The sequence below is a fragment of the Dendropsophus ebraccatus genome, chromosome 3 (assembly GCF_027789765.1).
Source record: "Dendropsophus ebraccatus isolate aDenEbr1 chromosome 3, aDenEbr1.pat, whole genome shotgun sequence".
Taxonomy (NCBI): domain Eukaryota; kingdom Metazoa; phylum Chordata; class Amphibia; order Anura; family Hylidae; genus Dendropsophus; species Dendropsophus ebraccatus.
Genome location: NC_091456.1, coordinates 140,196,928 through 140,223,121, shown reverse-complemented (window position 1 = coordinate 140,223,121; position 26,194 = coordinate 140,196,928). Strand labels below are relative to the sequence as shown.

General features: G+C 45.5%; 1 protein-coding gene across 8 annotated transcripts in view; it reads right to left on the bottom strand.

The window, feature by feature from the left end:
• The window catches only part of ANKRD31 (ankyrin repeat domain 31), a 159,345-nt gene that overhangs the window by 121,621 nt on the left and 11,530 nt on the right, over positions 1-26,194 (bottom strand). For 3 of the 8 annotated variants that reach the window (XM_069962781.1, XM_069962785.1, XM_069962788.1), the window contains exons 1-7: positions 16,251-16,583; positions 13,054-13,263; positions 11,111-11,175; positions 9,050-9,132; positions 8,883-8,929; positions 7,009-7,088; positions 6,236-6,282 (exon numbers count right to left, since the gene is read on the bottom strand). In XM_069962781.1, coding sequence (XP_069818882.1) covers positions 6,236-6,282; positions 7,009-7,088; positions 8,883-8,929; positions 9,050-9,132; positions 11,111-11,175; positions 13,054-13,235 — 504 coding nt within the window. In that variant the 5' untranslated portion in view covers positions 13,236-13,263; positions 16,251-16,583. Of the gene's footprint in view, positions 1-6,235; positions 6,283-7,008; positions 7,089-8,882; positions 8,930-9,049; positions 9,133-11,110; positions 11,176-13,053; positions 13,264-16,250; positions 16,584-23,177; positions 23,424-26,194 lie in introns of those variants that run through there. The other 5 variants (XM_069962783.1, XM_069962782.1, XM_069962786.1 and 2 more) reach the window with 5 other exon arrangements.

Below are 26,194 nucleotides of genomic sequence, written 5' to 3'. Positions count from 1 at the left end.
ATGACTGAAAGAAGCTGGAGAATCTTGAACCTGACCCAATGTAGCATAGCATAATAAAGAGAACCCCTGAACACAGTGTTAGTAAATGTTAAAGTCCCTCAAGCAGCTTAGTCCTCAGGAGGGGAAAAAGGACCCGATGCGCGTCTACGCCGTTTGCGTTGTGCTGATTGCCAGACCAGAGGCAGGGCTGGGGGTGTCACAGTCCAGTCTGAAATCTTGGGGACAGAACTTAGGAAGATCAGACAGAGAGCACAGGGTCACTGAACGACCATCCTTCCTAGATGTGAGTGCAAACGGGAAGTTCCACCGGTAGGGGACGTCGTAGTCTCTCGTAATCCACGAGAGATCGGGGTAAAGTTGAATGGAGGCACCGTCAGAGTCCAGGTCTCTCAGAGAGCGGACCTTGGCCATAATGCTTTCCTTCAGGAAATAATCATGGAGACAGCATATGACATCCCTAGGTGGGCCTGAGGTTGCTCTCGGTTTAAAAAGTAACTGTCATGTTTTTTTTTATTGCAGAAATCAGTAGTATAAGCGATTTTAAGAAACTCTGTAATAGGTTTCATCAGCCAAAAAAGCCTCCTTCTGTACTCAAGAAGCAATCTCCCAGCCTCCCCCCCTGACTTCTTATCTGTGCGTTATCAGGCAAACACGTCTTCATTACAGAGAAGCCAGTGAAGACGGGCTCTGCTCTCTCCATTGTAAGCCTATGAAGGGGGGAGGGGCTGAGGGAGATGAGGGAGCAGGAAGAGGTGACATGAAGGTCAGCTGTTTGTAGACTCTCTGGGCACCTAAAACGCTAAATTCAGGTGTCAGAAAGGTCAGTGCTTATCTATGAACTTACTGAGAGAAGATTGCAGGGTGTTGTGCTGTGCTGGACTGCTCCATGCTCAGTCACTCCTAACAGCCCCTCCCCTCTCCATAGCCACATAATGGACAGAGAAATCCTGCTTCATTTGATGTGAGGGGGGAGGCTGGGAGATTGCTTTTTCACTACAGAAGGAAACTCTTTTAGTACATAAAACCTATTACAGAGTTTCTTAAAATCGCTTGTACTGTTGATATTTAATGTTTTCAGAAAAATGACCCTGAAATGACAGTTACGCTTTAAGAGCCCGTTGGGCCCTATCAAACTTCATCTTGTGGGAGGATGGCTCCCCCAGAAGAGAATTAAACAGACCCTCCAAAGTGTCATTTACTCTCTAGTGTCATTTATTCTCTAGTCGCCTGAGGCAGGCCTCGCACACAGATGTTATTCCTCCGTACTTTGTGGTCTAGGTCCTCTAGGTGTCTTTGCATCTACTCCAGGGCCTGTGACTGGAAGCAGACAGTGGATTGAAGGTGACCAATATATGTGCGGGAGTCATCCTGCCTACTCTCCAACATCTCCACCCTCTGCACCATATGCTGAAGATCCTTCCTGACTCCCCATATTTCTTTCTTAAATGTCTCTTTGACCTCCCCTAGCATGGACCGGAAGTCACTTTTAGTCGGGAGCTGAGTCAGCAAGCGATGGATATGTTGTTGGGAGACTGCTAGTTGGGCACCCAGTACTTCAGTGTCAAAGTCCGTATTTTGGGACCACGGGAAGTCAGGCATCCCGATAGATTTAGCAGAGGGAGGTAGTGCCGGGGTCGATGATGAGGATGTTCCTGGCTGGGACTTAGTCATATGAGGCTGTGATGATGCAGCCATGAGGTATGAGGAGATGCGGTGCTGCCCCTTTAAGAGCTGGTGCTGTTGAGCAGTGGGGCCCTTGGAGTATGGTTGAGGACTTGGAGTACCCCCTGCAGTAGTGGAAGGGTGAGTCTTAGGCGACTAGAGGGAGAGGGGGGCACCCCACAGGACAGGGAAGCCAGGAAGGGGAAGCCACATGTCCCCCTGCAATGTCGGCCGCCTCCTCAGGTGGGCAAGATGGCGGATTGCCACGTGTCTGGGGCCGGGTGCTGTGTCTCCTCCGGGTGTCTGGGTGCCGGCGGCACTTTGGAGGGGGTTCGGGAGACTACAGTCCCATTCTGCCACACGCCTGGAGCGACAGGTCTGAGCTGGAGGATGACGCAACTGCGCGGAGTCGGCGGCGGCCAGCAACAGGCGACCGGTAAGCACGGGGACCCAGTCTAGGGATAGGGGGTCCTCTCCTGGGCGTCCTCCGAGGCTTTGTCCCCATGGACAGGGGTATTTCATCGGGTCAGGGTCAGTGTATGAGCTGCGTGGAGCATGAACTCACCAGGAACATGTCCGCTCACATTGGCCTCTCCCTCCTCCCTCCATACTTATTATTATTATACATATTAGCTACTTTATTAGCTACTATATGTCATGCAGGAAGTGTTGTTTTATTTTCAGTCTGACACACTGCTCTCTGCTGACATCTCTGACTGAGACAGGAAATGAACCAACAAAACACAGTGATCACTGAACTCAAAAAGATTCCGATGAAGTACTCAATCAAGAGTCTCCACTGATGCCCCCAAAAATTTAAATATGCAAAACAAGAGTCCGTGGAGCCTCGGTTGTGAGTCTCAAAACACGGGATAGCCAGATATCTCAAGCCTGTTGCCACGGGTTGCCTCCATGATGGGGAGAGCACCACACCATTCCTGAGAGATAGCCCCTTAAGTCCCACTCGGTTGCGAGTATTGGAACATAAATAGGGAAACAACAGGGTGGCCCCTTTTGTCAACGTCTTACTCAAGGTAAGAGTATTGCGATCATGACAAGGGCTTGCCAAGGCAGGCATTCATCCACAGACAGACTTTCAGGGTATTTGCCCCTCGTCAGTGTGGAGCAGGATTCTGGCTGGTTGGGGCAATGAGTTCAGTCATTACTGTGTTTTGTTGGTTGATTTGTCATTGCCCCAACCAGCCAGAATCCTGCTCCACACTGACAAGGGGCAAATACCCCGTAACGGCTGTATGTGGATGGATGCCTGCCTTGGCAAGCCCTTGTCATGATCGCAACACTCGCACCTTGAGTTAGACGTTGACCAAAAGGGGCCACCCTGTTGTTTCCCTATTTATATTCCAATACTCGCAACCGAATGGGACTTAAGGGGCTATCAGGTATGGTGTGGTGCTCTCCCCATCATGGAGGCACCCCGTGGCAACAGGCTAGAGATATCTGGCTATCCTGTGTTTTAAGACTCGCAACCGAGGCTCCACAGACTTTTGTTTTGCATATTTAAATTTTTGGGGGCATCAGTGAAGATTCTTGATTGAGTACTTCATTGGAATTTTTTCACTGATCTCCTTGAGTTCAGTGATTACTGTGTTTTGTTGGTTGATTTGTCATTGCCCCAACTAGCCAGAATCCTGCTCCACACTGACGAGGGGCAAATGCCCCGAAACGGCTGTCTGTGGATGGATGCCTGCCTTGGCAAGCCCTTGTCATTAATTTAGATGGCACTAAGGGGGCAGCTTGGTGCTGTATATACTATGGTTGCAATCTAAGCCCAGTAGAACCACAGGGACCTAAAATAGCTGGCAAAATGCAGTTAAATTATGATCAATTGAAACTGATCTATCTGACTTTTGAACTCCATCCAGTTTTTTCAAGATTTCTGTGATGTACTGTTTTGCAATATCACATCGTCTTGAAGGTATCATCTGAGCTGTGCTCCACTGTGAAACCACCAAGAGTGCAATCTATAAATTAAAAACTGGCTCTTTGTTTATATTATGAAGCACTTTGTTTTATTTATATTATGGTTATTATGATGTGACAACACAATACAGTGCACCCTATTAACACCCACTCTGCTGTATAATTTATGTTTCATTGCACTGTGCACCAAAATGCAGCTTATACATACATACTGATGCCATGTTTACACTACATATTTTTACAATAAATAACTCTGTATACACTACGGCCAGTGTTCTATGCAGCTGCACAAAATAACTGACAAGTCTATTTTGTTTAGCCACTATCCAGTGAACAGGGGCAGTACAGAACAACCTGTTCTCACAATGTAAAGTACAGCTTCTGGCCATACTTTATATAGTGCTCTAATTGTAGGGCTAATTGTAATGCGGGCACACCCGAATGCGCCCACATTCCAATTAAAATGAAGTGATGTTTACCTGGCCAATACTGCAGTATCGGACAGGTGAACATCTGAGACACCGACCATTGTTTGACATGGCAAACAGTGGCTGTGTCAAATAACGGCCGATGTTCATACAATGTGTGACCATGGCCAAAAGGTATATTTATATTATGTTGTGCCCTATTCTGACAATATAGTGTAATGTATAAAATACAATGATTATCAACAGACTGGATTGTATTCCTATAGATTTATGATGCACTCTATTGTGACACTACATTTCAGAATGCAGAATACTTATGAATGTATATATTTTATGATTCTCTCTTGTGGCACTATAATACAGTATAGTTGAAAGATACACACACATGCAACATATTACCTCAACATAAACAAATTTTAACGTGAGATTTATTGATCACACCCCACTTCTCCACAGATTAAATCTCTATAATATCTCAAGCGTTTTTTTTTTTTTTTTTTGTCATGTTGCATATTAAACACTCCCCTTTACCATAGGTGATATAGTTCAGTTCAGTTGTGGTGTCTGTTGGTTCAATGGGATGAATAGCTTGGCTGTGCTTATTTTTCTGTCAAATATGATAAAATGTTCCACATTGATTCAGGATTCAAGCAAATGTGTCTTAGAACATGCATGTACTTGCATGACAGTACTATAAATATCCACTAGATGGTGATAAAGAAAAACAAATGACAGTTGCCCAGAGCATTTTCAATTCAAAATACAGTGAGTAAACCTAGCTGGCTACACACAAGAGAGAGAAAGTCAATACAACCCAATAATCACGTGTATCAGGGATTCCTGACTGTCACCCTAGAGCAGATGTCACCCTAGAGCCAGTGATTAGCCTAAAAATAAGAAATCTGTACTCTGTCAGCTGATCGTATCTTTTATGTAGGCATCTATGTCATCACTAGTCGTCTGCACATCAGAAAATCAACGGGCCCCTGGGATTCATATAATTGTATAGTGAAGAACCTCCACAGATCTAATGTTCTATTCATTCCTGTACAGTATGTCCCCTGAATGGGCAGTGTACGCACCATTCCCAAACACAGGAAAGGCTGTGCAACAGGACCAGCTCCAGGGGAAGATTGGTGGCGGTAACAGCGAGCGAGGTAATATGCTTTATTATGTTCAGTCCCCTGGCTGAGCACATTAGAGTACTAAAAAAAGGAATCTCTCTTTCACAAACTACAGTAGATTAAAGGAGAAGTTCGGCCAAAATAAATTATTGATATGTTATTACTTATGGAAAGTTGTACAAATTTCTAATGTACATTAATTATGGGAAATGCACATATAGGGCTATTTCCCTTAATTTAGTAGACCAGGAAGTGTTAGAATTTTCTCAGATACAGTGACGTCACGACGAAAGGTGTAATTCATCCTGGTGTCCGCACTGACTGTCCTCTCCCACACGTGCTGGCCAGAAAGCATCGGGAGTCGGTATGTGTGGGGGGAGAGCGGCGGGACAGGGGGGAGGTTCCCCAGATCCTGGAAGGAGGAGGGGGGAGCGCTCCTGTGTGATGAGCAGCTCCCCCCTGCGCCTGGCGGCAGGCAAGTGATAGCCATAACCCAGCTACCACTCCCATCACCTGCTCATACTATGAGCAGATGATGGGAGCAGTAGTTCAGTGTATATAGTCCGGATCGCCGGAGTGCGGCAGATCGGCGGGCGGCGGGAGTGCGGTGGATCGGCGGGCTTACTGTGATATCCTAATGTACTGATTGAATACATTTATGCAATATGCAGTATTCCATAGATGTATTCATTAAATAAAGCATACTGTACACTACATTACATTACTTTACATAGAAATCCATAGAAACAATAAAGTCCAATAGACTTCTACATATAGCGCGCCCCCTGCTGGACACTCCATAGGAATTACACCTTTCGTCGTGACGTCACTGTATCTAAAAGAATACTAACACTTCCTGATCTACTAAATTAAGGGAAATAGCCCTATACGTGCATTTCCCATAATTAATGTGCATTAGAAATTTGTATAACTTTCCATAAGTAATAACATATCAAAAATTTATTTTGGCCGGACTTCTTTAATATATGGAATAGTAATAAGTAATAATGCACTTTGAATGCATGAAAACCATGCATTTTGGCTGCTCTCCCACTGTACATAGTTCCCATTATTACTAACCTCTTGTTCAAAAGAATCAAATAGTTGCTGAGAGTCTTCACATAAGTCTGTAAAAATAGGAAATGCTGCTAGTGTGAGAAGAAGCATCAAAAAAGTAAGGTAGGGAAAATGTCTAAGTAGAGGTATGAGGTAAAAAAAGCCACAGTAGTAAAGGAACATTCAACTTGTTTGACCAGGATCGTCATGTCTTTCTATTTCTAACGCCTAAATTTTCATACATCCCTCTATGTACTGGTTATACCCTTCTAAAGGGTAGCTTCACACGTACCGTATCGCAGCTCATTGCAGCAGATTTGACTAAATGAATGAACACAGCATCAAATCTGCACCATCAAATCTGCTGCGGATCCACAGTAGATTTTACAGTGCGGATTTAAAGCGGTACGTTACGTGTGAAGCTACCCTTAAGTATATTTGCCTGGTCTTTTTCAGTTCATGATAAAAAGCCATCAACAGGCATTATACACCAGCAATTCTGGCATATTGACCATTTCCTCATATATCCATACTAGACTATAAAGACTCATTGGAATTGTTTCTCCCACCCAGATTAGGCATAGCATTAAAATAACCCCGATAAGTTAAGGGAAATCACCACATATACAATGTGAAAATGTCCCTTGTGCCACCAAAACAGTTATGACCAGTTGAGTCATGGATTCAGTGATCATTCAGATAGACATTATGGGGATAGATATTAAAAAACATACATGTAATACTTTGCTGCACAAAATGATTAGTATTTATCCATATAAACCATAGAAGAATTTTACCAGTATGGTCCATGGTTGGCTGACAGGGACTATTATCTCTGAGAGGTGGAACTGCATACTGCAAATTTCCTTTCCACTTCCTAAAAGAATTATAAAATATTATTTATTTCCAACATTGTAAAGAGTTATCATATAGGCTGATACTAATTTACTAATATGAACTTGTTTTAGACTTACAAACTATGTTATTAGTATTCTGGACATCTACCAAAAGCAATATAACATTTTCCTGTATATTTCAGTAATAAACTCTCAGAATAGCTGTTACATTTACCATAAATGGCATCAATTTTAAATAAATGCATTTGTGATCTGCAATTTTGTTAAATTCCTTTTTGGAAATACATTTTTGCTTTAAATATACTGATATTTCAGAATGCTTCCTTGGGAATTGGGGACCCATCTTCTCTTAGGACATTTGTAGTCACGTAGGATGGAAGATCTCATTTGCACCGGAAACCATTAAAAAGAATAAAGTGGCTTACATGTAATTCTTAATTTCCCTTAGTATAAGGCCTTTTTGATCACTTTTTCCAGTGATATCAGAGTGTAAAGGACTCTGGAAGTATGTGACCTGCAAGGTCAGTTTACCTCTATAGATACTTTTTAATAAAAGTCGTTCAAAGTATACCCTTAAAATAGCCACATTTTGGTATACTTTAACAGAGTACTTCGGAGAGTTAATGAGGTTGTCCAGGATTTTTGATCATTGGTGATCCTGCCGGAGCTGTGGGGCACATGACAGGAATGTATACTGTCCTGTTCCCCGCGTTGCCGGATCTCAAGACACACGTTTTCTGCAGCTGAAAGTGTTTTGGAAACATCCGGCGATGTCCCGCTCCCATTGGAAACCGACGATCAGCACAGACAGTATAGAATCTATGCTGATCAGCTATTTCCAGAGGGAGCGGGACGTCACTGGATGTTTCCAAAACACTGTAAGCAGAAAATGGGTGGCTTGGGATCTGACAGCAAAGGGGGAACGGTACAGGTAAGTGCAGATTACTGTCATGTCCCCCGCAGCCCCAGCAGGATCCCCAATTGTCTAAAAATTTCCTGGACAATCTCTTTAGGGTCTGTTTGTTTTTTTGCTAATGATTTCTTTAATAAAGTTATATTATAGAATAAGGGGGGGGGGGGGGTGACAGCACCACTTTAACTTCTGTTCAGTGGCAGCAGTAAGGGCTGACATGGGCCCCTCTGCTGCCACCAACATTTGGACCTTAAAGACATAATTTGGGTGAGTTTACGGTGAGAGGTGCATAAGTGGTTTACACAGAGCCTGACCTCAACCCCATTGAACTCCTTTGGGATGAACTGTAGCACTAATTGTGAGTAAGATCTTTTCTTCCAACATCAGTGTTGGACCTTGCAAATTCTCTTTTGGCTGAATTAGAACTATTCCCACAGACACATCCAAAATCTGGTGGCAAGCCTTCCCATAGTGGAGGCTGTGATTTTTGCAAAAATGGGCCCGATTCTATATTAAGGGTAAATCCACGGGCGGATCCACCGGGAGTCTCACGCACAAAATCCGTAGCTAATCCGCAATACACGTATTAATAATAATAAGAATAATACATGTATTGCGGATTTCGTGCGTGAGACTCCCGGCGGATCCGCCCGTGTGAATTTACCCTAACACTCAGGATTTTGTGAATGGGATATCCAACAACCTAATGAAAATGTGATGGCTGTGTATCCACATACTCATACAGTTTATGTAGTACAAGCGTTCATTTGTAGCACATATTTCTTAGCACAATTACATCACATTATACAGGTGTAGTCCCACCAGAACTATATTGTAAAATAAATGTGTGCATATAAAAACACAGATTTGCCTCTGGTCATTCACATTCTCTTTTTAGTACCTCAATAAGGACTGGGACGCCTCCTCTTCTGATAGTATAGCAAAATCCTAGTAAATATAATAGAGTAAGTAGTAAGATGCTAAAAATCCATTTTCAGCAATGTAAGTTTAGACAGTCACATACATATATACTGTACATTGTACATCCTTGTATACCATGAATCATACCTGTCCTGTATTAGTTTCCATACTGTCTATGTGTGCTGCTGGGTCAGATTTAGAAATAACATGTATTTCTGGAGACTGTATACCTAGAGATAGTCATGTAGAAAGTTAGTATGTCTCCTAACTTCTAAAAAACATTAAAAGAGAAGTCCGGGGTCCAACATTTTTTTAAAAACAGCTGGGGAGGAGGTGGCTGAACATACACCCAAGAAACTTCTAGGGGGAGATTTATGAAGGGTGTAAATATACCAGAGCTGAAAGCTGAGCTGTGATTGGTTGCTGTGGGCAGTTTACACTAGGTGTATATTTACACCCTTTCATAAATCTCCCCTCTGGTGTGTTTGCTATATAATTAGATAAATATGTATTGAATATCTACTGTACCTAGGTATCTTTGTTAACAAACAGGTTGGTTCTATTTGCTAATAAAGATACATGACACTGTGAATTTATATGTCTATAGCAAACACGTCGGCTGTGTTCACATGATGTTTTCTCTTTTCTTATTTTATTTTTTAAAATGACGTCATTTCTAGTTTTCGTGTTTAAATTACAATGATGGTTGTTGGAACATTATTATAATTTAGGCCCTTTTTTTTTATAAATCTTTTTATTGAATTTTTAGCACCAACGTGAACAAGCGGTATAACAAAACAGCAAGCGACGCAGAACTCAAAACATGACGCCAAGAAACATACAATTAGGAAATTAACACTTTACTGCTGGAATTAACCGATATACACCAGTTTGGTGGGGGGAGACACACATGGGAAGGATAAAGGATAATAAATGAGTATGGGGGCATGGTATGGTGCCATGCTTGTAGTCAGGCTACCTACATCTTATTATATTTTAATTGGGCCCAAGGCACCCTGAAGATCAGCAGTTAAACCCCAGGTCCTAAAAGGGTTATCCAACGCTGCAAAAACATGGCCATTTTCCCCCACTCTTGTCTTCAGTTTGGGTGGGTTTTGAAACTCAGTTCCATTGAAGTAAATGGAGCTTAATTACAAACCACACCTGAACTGGAGACTAGAGAAGGGAGGAAAGTGGCCATGTTTTTTTAGCGCTGGATAACCCCTTCAAAGAGGTATTCCCCCATTTTTTTTTTCAATAATACATTGCCCAACCATAGCTTTCCATCTTTCCAATATCAATTCATTACGGATTGTGCACAGTTTTGTTGTTAGCTAGGTGCATTCACCCCCACCAAACGCATAGAATCATCAAATCTCACTCCAAACCATCATCACTCTCTGCTCCTGGCCCCCACCCTCCGTGTCGGGATGATGTGTCCTCCGTCTCTTCAATGGGCTGGGTTAACCCTTCTAACCCAGTCCACTGAAGTGAGGGAGGACACTGACAGCTGCTGCTGATCAGTGTCTCCCTGCTCCCAGGTCACCTGTGTGCCCCCCGCTGCCCCTGAGCTCACCTGTGGCCCCCTTACTGTGCCCCCTTGACTGTTATCTGTTTTTTGCAAAAAACATCTGCGAATAATTGTCATGAACATTCAGGGGTTCGACCCCCCGCTATCTCCTATTTTTCACCTAACCTGTGGATAGGGAAAAAGCTCATTTTTCCCGGAATACCCTTTTAAATTGCCATCTGTGCAAACAACATCTATTATTAATTACACTGTGTGCATTGGGTGGTTGTCATTCCATTGTCTTCAATGCATTCCACTGATGTCAATTAAAATGTGGTAATAACGGACGTCATTTTAAAAGGAAAAAACAGGCGCCCTTTCCCTCTTTTTTTACTGGGGCTACACTCACACATCCGTAGTGCAGCCTTCAACTGTGGACCTGCAGCCACGGACCGCACTACGAATGTGCATCTGTAGTGCTCCGTGCCACTTCATTAGCGTATGGACGGGTGAAGGGGCCATTAAATAAAATTGGTCCTATTTTCTGTCCGCGATTGCATGCCTGCAATTGCAGACAGAACAATGGACGTGTGAATGTAGCCTTAGTGTGAAAATAGCCGTTGGGAGTTATTTTGTAAATTCATGCACACACTAAAAACCACAAAAAAAAATGGTACAGGTTATTGTATGTTACTCACCTACACTTTTTTGGGGACATACACTAGCATCAGGTGTGGTAGGAACATGGCCATTTATAAACATCCTTTAAAATACAGATAAAAAAATCAGCAATACGTCTTATAACATCAGACATTCCCCCTTTTACAGTAAAGATTTTCTAGCGACATAAAGTAGCTATTGGTGATCGCTTGCGGGTGTGATTTCACAAACTCCGTCCCGTCTCAAAAGGTATACTTGCAGGAAAGAAAGAAAGTTAGTGTTGTTATTCCTTATAGGAATAAGGTTATGTTCCGACTACGGGATCATAGCGAGGGAAAGCAGCCTTCTTGTTATAAGCACAGCTGTGAATAATGATCATGATTATTATTTGCGGCCTTCAAAATTACGAGACAGCTCCCTTCCTGGGCTATGATACCGTAGAGAGTAAACAAAAACTGATATAATTTGCTTATGGGTACCAATCACTACTGAGGTTTAATTTTACCAGGCCTCCTTAAAAGGGTATTCTGCTCAGGTGAAATACATATTGCATCATCCACACCCCTGCAGACTAACATTTTGTTCCAAATGTGTTATTACATTTTCAGACTCCTTTCCCAAGTTCTGAACTGCTGCTTTCTGCTGAAGACACAAAAAACTGTGTGAGCTGTTCACTCTGTTTTCCCCTGCTCCTTCCTCTCTTTTAAAACAGCTCATGTAAACAGCGTCCCTGGCCAGCTGTCTCTGAACTCTGAATCAGCCAGCCAGGGATGTTGTTTACATGAGCAGTCTCAGAAAGGAGGAAGAGGTTCAGAGTGGAGACGGAATGAACAGCTCACATACACTTTTCTGTGTCTTCAGCAGAAAGCAGCAGCTCAGAATTTGGGAAAGGAGACTGAAAAGATAATAATAATAATCATAATGTGATTCAACATATATTTTACCTGCACGGATAACCCCTTTAAGATATGAAACCTGGTCTGTGACTTGTTGCTATAAGCATATTACGCCAGTTTTTGTTTTACTGAGATTGACAAAACTGGGCCAAATTGACAGCTTCACGCTACCATTGCCTTTGTCAAGGGGGTGTATTGTGGGCCGTAGGGAAGCACCTTGCAGGGGGGGGCAGCATGAAGGAGCAGGGGGAAGATAACAACTTTTTTGTTTTATTTTTTTTAGTCTCCTACCTCCCGTTCAGACTTGCCAGTAATTCTGGTGTCTTTTCGAGGGGGTATGTTGGTTGTGGTCAGGCCTGGTATTACGGTGTTATCCAGTCACAGTATGGTGTTGCTATCCAGTCACAGTATGTCGTTGTTATCCAGTCACAGTATGGCGGTGTTAAATGTGACGCCTGGAGCTATTACCTACCTATCCTGTGGTGAGAATTCCTTCAGATAATATGCAGACGGCTCTAATCATTGATTCAATGTGAAAATTTGTTTATGTTTTAAGTAGTTAAAAAACATTAAAAACGCGATTCAGACAATGTTTCTACATGTAGAAAAATGCATGTGGCCGAAACCACGCTCCCATTTCTTCCTCAGTAGTCATATGGTGTTACCAGGATTATTGGTCATACACCTATTAGTTACCGTATGAGGGTCTGGTTTCAGCTGCATGTGCTGATGTACAGTAAATGTGGGAACACGGTCTAAGACTGATCAGATATCAATATGATGTTCAGAAATTAGAAAATAATGATGCTAATTGGTGAGTGAAGGTGGGGCGTCTTCAGGTTTAGTACCTAGGGCAGGAGCAGTTGTTAATAAGGCCCTGGGTGTATTACATCATAAATTGACACTTAATCTGTAGAAAAAAGCCATTTTGACAAGGTTAAAAGTAACACCCTGTAGTCAATATTTTTTTTTTTAATTTTTCTTTTATTTTCCATATTTTTAGCTGCAGGAACCAAGTGTAGAGCACTGTGACACAAATCACTAAGTTTTTAATCACTTACATAACATATATAATATCCAATTACCAAAATGTAAGGGACAAAAGAATTGAAAACCTTTTGAGGCATAAATGATCGTTTTCCTCATCGCTGCCAAGGATGGAATCATCCACCACTGTTTCATCACTGTCATAATCTGTAAACACTGGGCTTTTTTTAGACGGAGAGCCATCGCCATCTTCATGCTTCTCGGACTTCGTTCCCCACATTCAGAAAGAATCTCCATAGAATTATTTTCTGCCGTAATCCAAGATAATAAACATTACATTAATTATTAAACATTATTAAACATTAAATTATTAAACATTACTAGGCTAGTTCCATGCAAATATGTGGATAATATGACAGAATGTCCAAGTGCTAGGGCCTTACTACACAGAGGGATCATCAACCAATGAACACACCCGTGAGTTCACATCAAGTGAGGGGTGCACCACTGTATGTCAAAAGTTATTGTAACACGCAGTCTAACAGCCTTAATGCCATGGTCACCATTGACCACAGCATCTAGGTAATGAATTGGCCCTGATCAGAGATGTCGGCTGCTGACAGCTGCAAGCAACCACAGCCCTTGGAGGAAACTTAGCTCCTGCTCCCTCTACGTATGTCGTCTGCACAGAAAGGACGTATATGTATAGTCACTAATGCAAAGGTTTAAAAAGTGGATTTGCTATTATTAGATTGTATTTGCACAGACCTATTTATGGCAATAGGACATTTTTTTGTTGTTGATGAAACCAGATTTTGATAAATATTGATAAATGTCAATATTTTATTTTAGCTTTTTTTACCCTATTTTCTGCACATGAGCTGCTGTAAACTTCTGTGCTCCTCACAATCGCCTATATGTAGGTAAGCCAGAAAGTTTGTGTGTGATAGTGTGGGAGGGGGTGAAATAAGGATAATGTCTGATGACACATTATCACGTATGCAGTGTACAAATATCAGGCGTCCTCCGTCAAACTGACTGTGTCAGCTTTTCATGTAAGCACAAACAGAAAGTCATTATTGACTTTAGGTTACAAACCCACTTGGCGGGTCTGCAGCGAGTCTCCATGCTGCGTTTTTGCAGCGAGACTCGCTGCAGATCCCGGCCCTATGCTTTTAATGGCAGACAAACACGCAGCAGGGATGTACATCCCTGCTGCGAGTTTGTCTGCAGCCCTCCCCATTAACCCCCCGGCCGCCGGAGCTGATACTTCACCTGATCCCGGCTCCGGCGGTTCCCGATGTCCCAGCCAGCCGCCCGAACGCCCCCCCCGCAGCACCGATCGCACCGATCGGTGCTGCGGGGGGGCGTGCGATCGGTGCTGCGGGGGGGGGGCGATCGGGCGGCCGGGGCTGCGGGGGGGGGCGATCGGGCGGCCGGGGCTGCGGGGGGGGGGGGCGGCCGGGGCTGCGGGGGGGCGATCGGGCGGCCGGGGCTGCGGGCGGCTGGCTGGAGCATATACTTCACCTGGATCAGGTGAAGTATCAGCTCCGGCAGCCGGGGGGTTAATGGGGTGGGCTGCAGACAAACTCGCAGCAGGGATGTACATCCCTGCTGCGTGTTTGTCTGCCATTAAAAGCATAGGGCCGGGATCTGCAGTGAGTCTCGCTGCAAAAACGCAGCATGGAGACTCGCTGCAGACCCGCCAAGTGGGTTTGTAACCTTAAAGGGGTTATCCAGTGCTACAAAAACATGGCCACTTTCCCCCTACTGTTGTCTTCAGTTTGGGTAGGGTTTTGAAACTCAGTTCCATTGAAGTAAATGGAGCTTAATTGCAAACTGCACCTGAATTGGAGACAACAGTAGGGGGGAAAGTGGCCATGTTTTTGTAGCGCTGGATAACCCCTTTAAGGATGCCTTCACACGTACAGATCCGCAGCAGATTTCACGCTGCAAGTTTGGAGAGAAATCTGCTCGGATCCTGGTAGTGTGAAAGTCCATGGATTTACATATCCGCAGCGGGATTTGTAAGCCTGCGGGCTGTGGGGGGGTTAAAGGGGCCGGGTCACATACTGGCAATGGAATTAAAGGGGTTATCCAGCGCTACAAAAACATGGCCACTTTTCCCCCTACTGTTGTCTCCAGTTCAGGTGCAGTTTGCAATTAAGCTCCATTTACTTCAATGGAACGGAGTTTCAAAACCCCACCCAATCTGGAGACAACAGTAGGGGGAAAGTGGCCATGTTTTTGTAGCACTGGATAACCCCTTAAAATTCTGCTGCGGGTATTTGACCCATTCATTTCACACTACCATGATCCACAGTGGATTTTGCTGCAAACTCGCAGCGTGAATTCTGCTGCGGATCTGGTACGTGTGAAGTTTTTATTTTCTTTCAGATTAACCGTTGCTAGAGATTTGTAATTTACTTCTATTATAAAATATGTGTCCTGCAGCGAGTGGTACAGTCTTTTCCCCGTCTGGAGAGCAGGAGAGGTTTTCTATGGAGATCTACTACTACTCTGGACAGCTCCTGTCATGGACAGAGGTGGCATCAGAAAGCAATGTGTCAGACTGGAGGGAATACATCCCTCCCTGCAGGACATACAGCAGCTGATAAGTACTGGAAGACTCAAGATTTTTTTTTTTTATAGAAGTAAATTGCAAATATCTGGCACCGGTTGATTTGAAATTAAAGAAATTGGGTGAACAACCCCTTTAAGGAAATGTTTCCACTATGGGATTATAAGAGAAGGAGAAGGCGGAAACTGTTAATATTGACCACCGCAAATAACCATCATGACCATTATTAGCGGCCTTCATTATCAATAGACGGACGACTTTCCCCATACTGGACAGCCTCTTCACGTAGTGGGAACATAGTCTAACGGTTAGACATCAGTATATTGTATTCACTGTGTGGAACTCTGTAGGAACATCATAATAGGGGCTAAATAGCATGAATCCCCCCATACCATTCAGTTTTATGGGGCACTGTTGATGGCAATGTAGTAAAGTAGTGGCTGGCACACCGTGTAGCCATGTTTTTGACTATATGGGAAGTGGCTGACACTATGTATGTGGAAGCATTGTGACTGGAACACTATGGGTTGATATCCTATGCAGCAATGAGCGAGTTGTAGTTTTGTAATCGGCCACTAGCTGGCACTGTTCTGGAGGGGTGGGAACGCTTCTCTTTTGTGCCTGAAGGTACTGTCTAGTAGTAACAATCTCTGTCCGTGTAGAGCCGAAAACGTAGTCCCCCGTCCATCACTACATCGGGTTACACTGCATTACCTACAGAACTACACTGCTGGGGTCAGTCCGCAGCGCGGTGCAGTGAGGTGAAGCTGGTGGAAAACCTCCTCAGGCGGAGACGCGCTCAGCGTTCTGCTCTCAGGATTCCCGGGTTTTCAAGGCTTTCTGATTGGCTAACGGCTGCAGGTCTCCACCAATCGGAGCGCTCAGATCGCTAAGCTGCAGAGTATACGGTGTACTGTCACGTGATGCGGTCCTGTGCTCAGTACTGCAGGCTCTTGTGTGAACCGCCTGACTCCTCAGGGGCCGTGCCGTGCTGGAAGGAAGACAGTGGATAAAAAGGTCTTGCTGCAGATACAGTGACCCTAGTTGTCTTCTATATGGGATAAAATATACAGCAGTCATTGTAAAGAAATGCGGTGTGCAATGATTTGTGCATTGTGAAAGCATAGAGCATTACCTATCCATCCTTACCGTGTAGGTGACTTTATATTGTAGTTTCTACCACTGACTACAAAACTGGAGAGTGAATAGTAAACCGAAAAGCATATACTTAGTTGCCTATGGACACAGTTTTAGTGGTTGCATAAAAGGGGTTGTCTGGCCAGGATCCCTTTCTGTGCTATGCGCGGGGGTTGGCTCTGGCTCCAGTTGTGCTGATTCGTCTCAGGAGGTTCTGCAGCAGGCCCGCTCAGTCAAATAGTGGCTGTAGTTGTGTCCCGCCTCTTCCGCTGAGTACGTCTACTACATCAGGTCCTAAACCTGAAAGTGTTAGCACAACAGGAACTGAAGCCAGGGAGGTAAGTGTATGTTTTGTTGTGCCCCCCCCCCCCCCCCCCCCCCCCCATGGCATTAAAGGGGTAGTGTGGTGTTTAACATTTATTCACTAAATAACACACATTACAAAGTTATACAACTTTGTAATGTGTGTTATTTAAGTGAATGGCCTCCTTCCCCGTGTTCCCCCCACCTCAGAAGTGTGGTGCAGTATACTTACTCAATTGCTGTCGACCCCGGCCGCCATCATAATTATGCTCAGCCAATCGCGGCTAAGCAGCTGATGACGTGGCAGAGGGGGGCAGGCATGAGGGATGGCTGAAGCAGTCCAGCCGGTCTCTTGAAGATGATGTCACGACCCAAGATGGCGGCCGGGATCGACAGCAATTGAGTAAGTATACTGCACCACACTTCCGGGGTGGGGGGAACATGGGGAAGGGGGGCATTCACTTAAAAAACACACATTAAAAAGTTGTATAACTTTGTAATGTGTGTTATTTAGTGAATAAATGCTAAACGCTGCACTACCCCTTTAAGCAAAAAATTATAAAAAATGGTACAATCACCCTTATACATGAGACTGTACCATACAGTGTACAAAACAGGACAGGACATCTTTTGGCATCTGAACGACATGTCCATAGGTCATATTGTAACGGGAAGATACTGGGTAAGAGCATTCCTAGCATGACAGATCTTTAGTCGTGTTTCTGGTATGCAGTGGTTAGTACTTACCAAACTGGTCCAAGGAAGGACTAATGAATTGGCAACAAGGTCGTGGGAGCCCAAAAGTGCCCTAGGCCTGCAGTGCCTCTCTCCTTTTTCCCCGTCTTTTATCTTCTTAGCCACTGCCCTGGTACGGCTTATCATGAACCTCTGAAGAAGAGAGAGGTGATGCAGGCCTAGGGCACAGATGCTGTGGGTCCCGCCTCTTTGACACTTCAGTACCAGAATAAATGTTCTGTTCCATGTACGTGTCAGCATCAGGAGAGAAGCAGACCCCGGACCTGACATGGATTGGCCAGCTGGCAACGCAATGGTACCAGTGGTTTGGGGGGGAGGGGTCGTCAGTGCCAAAAAATTTGCTTTAAAACTAAGGCTAGCCCTTCTGATTTCACAAAAGAGCTATTGTAGCATACATTGCTTGAAAATAATGCTGGCTACTATAGAAAGGTGTCAGAAAAATACCAGCTTGCTGTATATGGGGCTGCATAGCCACAGACTGGTCATAATTCCTATGCTGGTCTCTGTCCTCCTGATTGCAATGGACACTTGGGCATCAGAACTGGAGCTATGAAGGAAAGTGGTCTTTATTTTACATCATGTGGAGGGCCGGGTTCCTGTGTAGGGAGGTCATGTCACTAGGATGCACTAGGGCTGAGCACAGTTATGCCCAGCCAATCGCGGCTGAGCAGCTGATGACGTGGCAGAAGGGGGGGCCGGCCTGAGGGACGGCTGGAGCAGTTCGGCCGGCCTCCTGAAGATGACGTCGTCAACACAAGATGGCGGCCGGGGTCGACAGCGAACACGTAAATTTAATGCACCAATACTTCCGGGGTGGGGGGAAAACAGGGAAGGGGGCCATTCACCTAAATACCACACATTACAAAGTTGTATAACTTTGTAATATGTGTTATTTAGTGAATAAAAGTTAAATGCCGCACTACCCCTTTAATACAAGTTACTCTTAAACCGAGGTACCACTGCAGTCTTAATGTTATGACTGATTGCTGTATTTATGTGCAGACACCTCACATGTATGTGAAGCATGGCCGGGACAAGGAGTTTTGGTGCCCTAGGCAGAGAAGACAAATGGCGCCCCCCCCCCCCCCCCCCCCCCCCCCCCCCAGAATAGACTGTACGCTATGCGGGGACAGCCAGGAGGCTATACTGTATGTGGGGGTCATGTATACTGTACCCCCTGACTGTAACAGGACCATGTATACTGTACCCCCTGACTGTAACAGGACCATGTATACTGTACCCGCTGACTGTAACAGGACCATGTATACTGTACCCCTTACTGTAACAGGACCATGTATACTGTACCCCCTGACTGTAACAGGACCGTGTATACTGTACCCCCTGACTGTAACAGGACCATGTATACTGTACCCCCTGACTGTAACAGGACCGTGTATACTGTACCCCCTGACTGTAACAGGACCGTGTATACTGTACACGCTGACTATAACAGGACCATGTATACTGTACCCCTTACTGTAACAGGACCATGTATACTGTACCCCCTGACTGTAACAGGACCATGTATACTGTACCCCCTGACTGTAACAGGACCGTGTATACTGTACCCCTTACTGTAACAGGACCATGTATACTGTACCCCCTGACTGTAACAGGACCGTGTATACTGTACCCCCTGACTGTAACAGGACCATGTATACTGTACCCCCTGAATGTAACAGGACCGTGTATACTGTACCCCCTGAATGTAACAGGACCGTGTATACTGTCCCCCTGACTGTAACAGGACCATGTATACTGTACCCCCTGAATGTAACAGGACCGTGTATACTGTACCCCCTGACTGTAACAGGACCGTGTATACTGTACCCCCTGACTGTAACACACCATGCCACCTGAATGTAGTAGTGTCACACATGGCATCCTGAGAATTTAGGTGTCACACACCAGGCCCCTCGGGTATAATGATGGTGCACATTGTGCTATAGGTATAACAGGAATATACAGCGTTACAGACTTCAGGAACAGAGAAAATGATGCAGCACAGGAGCCTCCCCTATACCATGACCGCACAGTCACAGCGCCATATACACATCATATACTGATCCTGCCACATACACCTCCCCTATACCATGACAGCTGTAATAAGGATGAGGTTTAAAAAAGAAGGAAAAGTGTGCTTTGGAGGGAAATTTGAATGATCCAGGACGGCAGAAGAAAACTTGTAGGTAAAAATATGGTGGGTTTAATTCTTCACCAAAGGAGGTACAAATATCATATAAACAGGATATCAGTCATAAGAGAAATAAGGCAATAGTCTTACAAATGTCTTAGAATGTCTCTGTGGTTCAAGTCTCAGAGTCCCAAAAATGATGGGAATGTAGTCTCTTTCCAATGGTGACTGAAGATTTGGCTAGAGAACAAAGAACTTCCTTGGGTGAATTCCTGAGGTGGGGGCTAATAAACCCCAGATGTGCGTGGAGGCTTCTCTTGAAAGATGGTATACAAAAGACCCCCCAACCAACTAACCTTCTAAGTCTATATACTCTCCTGACCAGGAAAATATATACACTTATGCCCAAATATGGTTACACCCAGTACAACTTATATCCCAAAAATGGTATACTGGCAAAGCTCCAAGTGGATTGGTCAAGCTGGACACGTAGCTATATCTCACTATGATCCATACATTACCCACGTGACCATTTAGACACGACCATATTAGGACTTCCAGTCATCCACCATTTTGGAGGTCAAGAAATTACTAGGTGAGAGTTCAGCCCTATACTCAATGTGAGAGTGGAGAAGAGAATGAGACTGTAATACAGTGTAGATATATCTTGGATGATAATAATTTGATTCCACTAATGCCAAAGATAATATGATCCATTCAGCCATTAATAAGGTTAGATGTTATAGATGGGGTTACCGGTTATTAGTTTTTTACAACAGCACAGCGCCATATACACATCATATACTGATCCTGCCACATACACCTCCCCTATACCATGACAGCACAGTCACAGCGCCATATACACATCATATACTGATCCCGCCACATACACCTCCCCTATACCATGACAGCACAGTCACAGCTCCATATACACATCATATACTGATCCCGCCACATACACCTCCCCTATACCATGACAGCACAGTCACAGCGCCATATACACATCATATACTGATCCTGCCACATACACCTCCCCTATACCATGACAGCACAGCGCCATATACACATCATATACTGATCCTGCCACATACACCTCCCCTATACCATGACAGCACAGTCACAGCGCCATATACACATCATATACTGATCCTGCCACATACACCTCCCCTATACCATGACAGCACAGTCACAGCGCCATATACACATCATATACTGATCCTGCCACATACACCTCCCCTATACCATGACAGCACAGTCACATATACACATCATATACTGATCCTGCCACATACACCTCCCCTATACCATGACCGCACAGTCACAGCGCCATATACACATCATATACTGATCCTGCCACATACACCTCCCCTATACCATGACAGCACAGTCACAGCGCCATATACACATCATATACTGATCCTGCCACATACACCTCCCCTATACCATGACAGCACAGTCACAGCACCATATACACATCATATACTGATCCTGCCACATACACCTCCCCTATACCATGACAGCAGTCACAGCGCCATATACACATCATATACTGATCCTGCCACATACACCTCCCCTATACCATGACAGCACAGTCACAGCGCCATATACACATCATATACTGATCCTACCACATACACCTCCCCTATACCATGACAGCACAGTCACAGCGCCATATACACATCATATACTGATCCTGCCACATACACCTCCCCTATACCATGACAGCACAGTCACAGCGCCATATACACATCATATACTGATCCTACCACATACACCTCCCCTATACCATGACAGCAGTCACAGCGCCATATACACATCATATACTGATCCTGCCACATACACCTCCCCTATACCATGATAGCACAGTCACAGCGCCATATACACATCATATACTGATCCTACCACATACACCTCCCCTATACCATGACAGCACAGTCACAGCGCCATATACACATCATATACTGATCCTGCCACATACACCTCCCCTATACCATGACAGCACAGCGCCATATACACATCATATACTGATCCTGCCACATACACCTCCCCTATACCATGACAGCACAGTCACAGCACCATATACACATCATATACTGATCCTGCCACATACACCTCCCCTATACCATGACAGCACAGTCACAGCGCCATATACACATCATATACTGATCCTGCCACATACACCTCCCCTATACCATGACAGCACAGTCACAGCGCCATATACACATCATATACTGATCCTACCACATACACCTCCCCTATACCATGACAGCACAGTCACAGCGCCATATACACATCATATACTGATCCCGCCACATACACCTCCCCTATACCATGACAGCACAGTCACAGCGCCATATACACATCATATACTGATCCTACCACATACACCTCCCCTATACCATGACAGCAGTCACAGCGCCATATACACATCATATACTGATCCTGCCACATACACCTCCCCTATACCATGATAGCACAGTCACAGCGCCATATACACATCATATACTGATCCTACCACATACACCTCCCCTATACCATGACAGCACAGTCACAGCGCCATATACACATCATATACTGATCCTGCCACATACACCTCCCCTATACCATGACAGCACAGCGCCATATACACATCATATACTGATCCTGCCACATACACCTCCCCTATACCATGACAGCACAGTCACAGCGCCATATACACATCATATACTGATCCTGCCACATACACCTCCCCTATACCATGACAGCACAGTCACAGCGCCATATACACATCATATACTGATCCTGCCACATACACCTCCCCTATACCATGACAGCACAGTCACAGCGCCATATACACATCATATACTGATCCTGCCACATACACCTCCCCTATACCATGACAGCACAGCGCCATATACACATCATATACTGATCCTGCCACATACACCTCCCCTATACCATGACAGCACAGTCACAGCGCCATATACACATCATATACTGATCCTGCCTGACCCAGTACAAGGACCCAATACAATAAGGATATAAAGCACCAGTGTCAGGAGAATCAGCCTGTACATAATAAACACATGTGTTCACCAACCTGTGGGTCCCAAGCTGTGGCAGGGCTACAACTCCTATCATGCTGTGACTGTTGTAGTTTTGGAGCAGCTGGTGACCCACAGGTTGGGGAACAATATGGGAAGTGCTGTGTATAGAGGAGCAGTGCAGGGATATGGGGCAGTGTTATATGGGGCAGCCCTGTGACCTAGGTGACCTCCCTCTCCCAGCCTCCCTACACCTACAGGATGATAAGAGTCAGTCAGTGAACTCACCAGACAGCAGCCCCAGCAGTCGGCACGGCCTCCAGCAGTCAGATAGTGAGGAGGTCACATGGTGAGGAGGGGGCGGAGCCTCTAGTCCGAGTGAAAGGTCCTAGCAGGTCCTTGCAGGCCATCTTCAGGGCAGAGCAATGATCCTGCTCGGGGTGAGGGGATATTCACACTGCCTGCCCAGGAGGGGAGAGAGTGGGAGGACATGAGGATGCTGAAGGTGAGCAGGGAGGGGTAGCACTCTGAGGCCACCAGGAGTACAGGAGCCTGTAGTAATTTTTTTTTTTTTGGAGATTGAAATTGCGCCCCCTGTAACTCACCACTAGATGGCGCCCTAGGCCATCGCCTACCCTGGCCTACCCTTTGTCCCGGCCCTGATGTGAAGAATCTCTCCCCGTGAAGTATGAACTTTTACAAGAAATGATGCAACTATAAATACCAATGGTGTGTCAACACATGTCCTACAGTTGGACTGTACCATCGTCACTCTACAAGGAACAAGATCATAAGACGCTCATCCATTTTTTGTTTAATAAAAGATGGTGCTATAAAAAGTTACAATTCTGAATGTTTCATACACAGTTGTTACTTTATGTAGTGAATATGGACTTTCCAGCATCACAGGTATTGCAGGCCTGTATAGACCTGCTCATTGCTGCTTTCACTAATCATTGATTTGTCTTTTCAAACCTTTCACATCTATCAGCACATGTCAGTGTGTGTGATACTGTGATTATAATACAGTATAAATGAAAATAATCATACATCATTACTGCTAAAATATTGGATTGTTAAACTACAGTTATCAATTTTGCTAAGAACATACAGTTATATAAACCGTGTGACTAGTGGCAGTATGATTGTTAAAGGGGTACTCCAGTGAAAATGTCTTTCTTTCAAATCAATTGGTGTCAGAAAGTACCAGAGATTTGTAATATAATTCTACTAAAAAATATCAAGTCTTTTAGTACTTATCAGCTGTTGTATGCTTTGCAGGAAGTTATTCTTTCGAGTCTAACATAGTGCTCTCTCCTGCCACCTCTGTCCATATCAGGAACTGTCCAGATCAGTAGCAAATCCCCATAGAAAACCTCTTCTGCTCCCCAGACTGGAAAGAATACACCACTTTCTACAGGACACACAGCAACTGACTGGAAGATTGTTTTTTTTAAATAGATGTAATTTACAAATCTATATAACTTTTTGACAGCAGTTGATTTGATAGGAAAAAAAATATCGCTGGAGTTCCCCTTTAACCCCTTCCTGCATCAGAACGTAACTGTACGTCCTGACCCTGGTCTAAACTGCCGCGATCCCAGCTGCTATCTCCAGCCCAAGACCGCGGCTATTAGCAGGCGCAGTCCAATTGCCGCACCCACTAATTATACATTTAAATGCAGCTGTCAAAACTGACAGTTGCATTTAAATGTATTAAGTGCCCCTCTCCCTGGTGTCTAGTGGGGGGATCTCCCCCCTGCGATGCGATCGTGGAGAGGAGATCCCCTTTGCTTACTGGTATGGGGCTGGAGATTCTCCATTCCTGCTGGAGAGAAGAGTGCAGATTTCAGCTATGTTCACCCAACGTACTTTTTATGAAAAACAACAAGACTGTAACATAACAAAAAGTGAAAGGGTCTAGAGACTTTCCAAATGCATTGTATCAGTCTGATGTACACTTGGACTCAAAAATAGCAATAGCGGCATAGACCTGCTCATTGTTGCTTTCAATAGACAGTAAATTAATATACAATTCTTTTCACACCTTTCACATCTATGTCAACACATGTCTGTTTGTTATTTACTGTGATTATAATATAAATGAAAATCACACATCCACACTGCTGAAGACTGTGAGACTTCTTGTATACAGACAGTGGCGGAACTACCGCCGTAGCGGCCGCTACGGGGCTCACATAGCCTGTAGCACCCGGCGGCCGAGCAGGCCTCCCGGGTGCTACAGCTGTTTGGGGTCCAGGCAGTGGCCACGAAGGGGGGCCCGCGGGCCCCTCTGCGCGGCTGCCGGGGGTGTCGCATCTTATCCCCGGCAGCGCGCGCATCCCAGAACTCCCTGCGCGCCTTGGGCCCTGACTTCCGGTTCCGGCGCGCTGCCGGAGCTCTGGGATGCCCGCTGCCGGGGATAAGACGCGACACCCCCGGCAGCCGCACAGCAGCCGGGGACAGACCAGGAGGAGAATCAACGTGGGAGCGCGTTGTCAGGTGAGTTAAGTTTTTTTTTTTTTTTTTATCAGCCTGCAGGGTGGGGGGAAGGAGGGGGGCATCTATGAGGGGGGCATCTATGAGGGTGGGGGGAAGGAGGGGGGCATCTATGAGGGTGGGGGGAAAGAGGGGGGCATCTATGAGGGTGGGGGGAAAGAGGGGGCATCTATGAGGGTGGGGGGAAGGAGGGGGGCATCTATGAGGGTGGGGGGAAGGAGGGGGGCATCTATGAGGGTGGGGGGAAGGAGGGGGCCATCTATGAGGGTGGGGGGAAGGAGGGGGCCATCTATGAGGGTGGGGGGAAGGAGGGGGCCATCTATGAGGGTGGGGGGAAGGAGGGGGGCATCTATGCGGGTGGGGGGAAGCAGGGGGCATCTATGAGGGTGGGGGGAAAGAGGGGGCATCTATGAGGGTGGGGGGGAAGGAGGGGGGCATCTATGAGGGTGGGGGGGAAGAGGGGGCATCTATGAGGGTGGGGGGGAAGAGGGGGCTTCTATGAGGGTGGGGGGAAAGGGGACCATCTATGAGGGTGGGGGGGAAGAGGGGGCATCTATATGGAGGGGGGGAAGAGGGGGCATCTATGAGGGTGGGGGGGAGAGGGGGCATCTATGAGGGTGGGGGGAAAGAGGGGGCATCTATGAGGGTGGGGGGGAAGAGGGGGCATCTATGAGGGTGGGGGGGGGAAGAGGGGGCATCTATGAGGATGGGGGGAAGAGGAAGCATCTATGAGGGTGGGGGGGAAGAGGGGGCATCTATGAGGGTGGGGGGGGAAGAGGGGGCATCTATGAGGGTGGGGGGGAAGA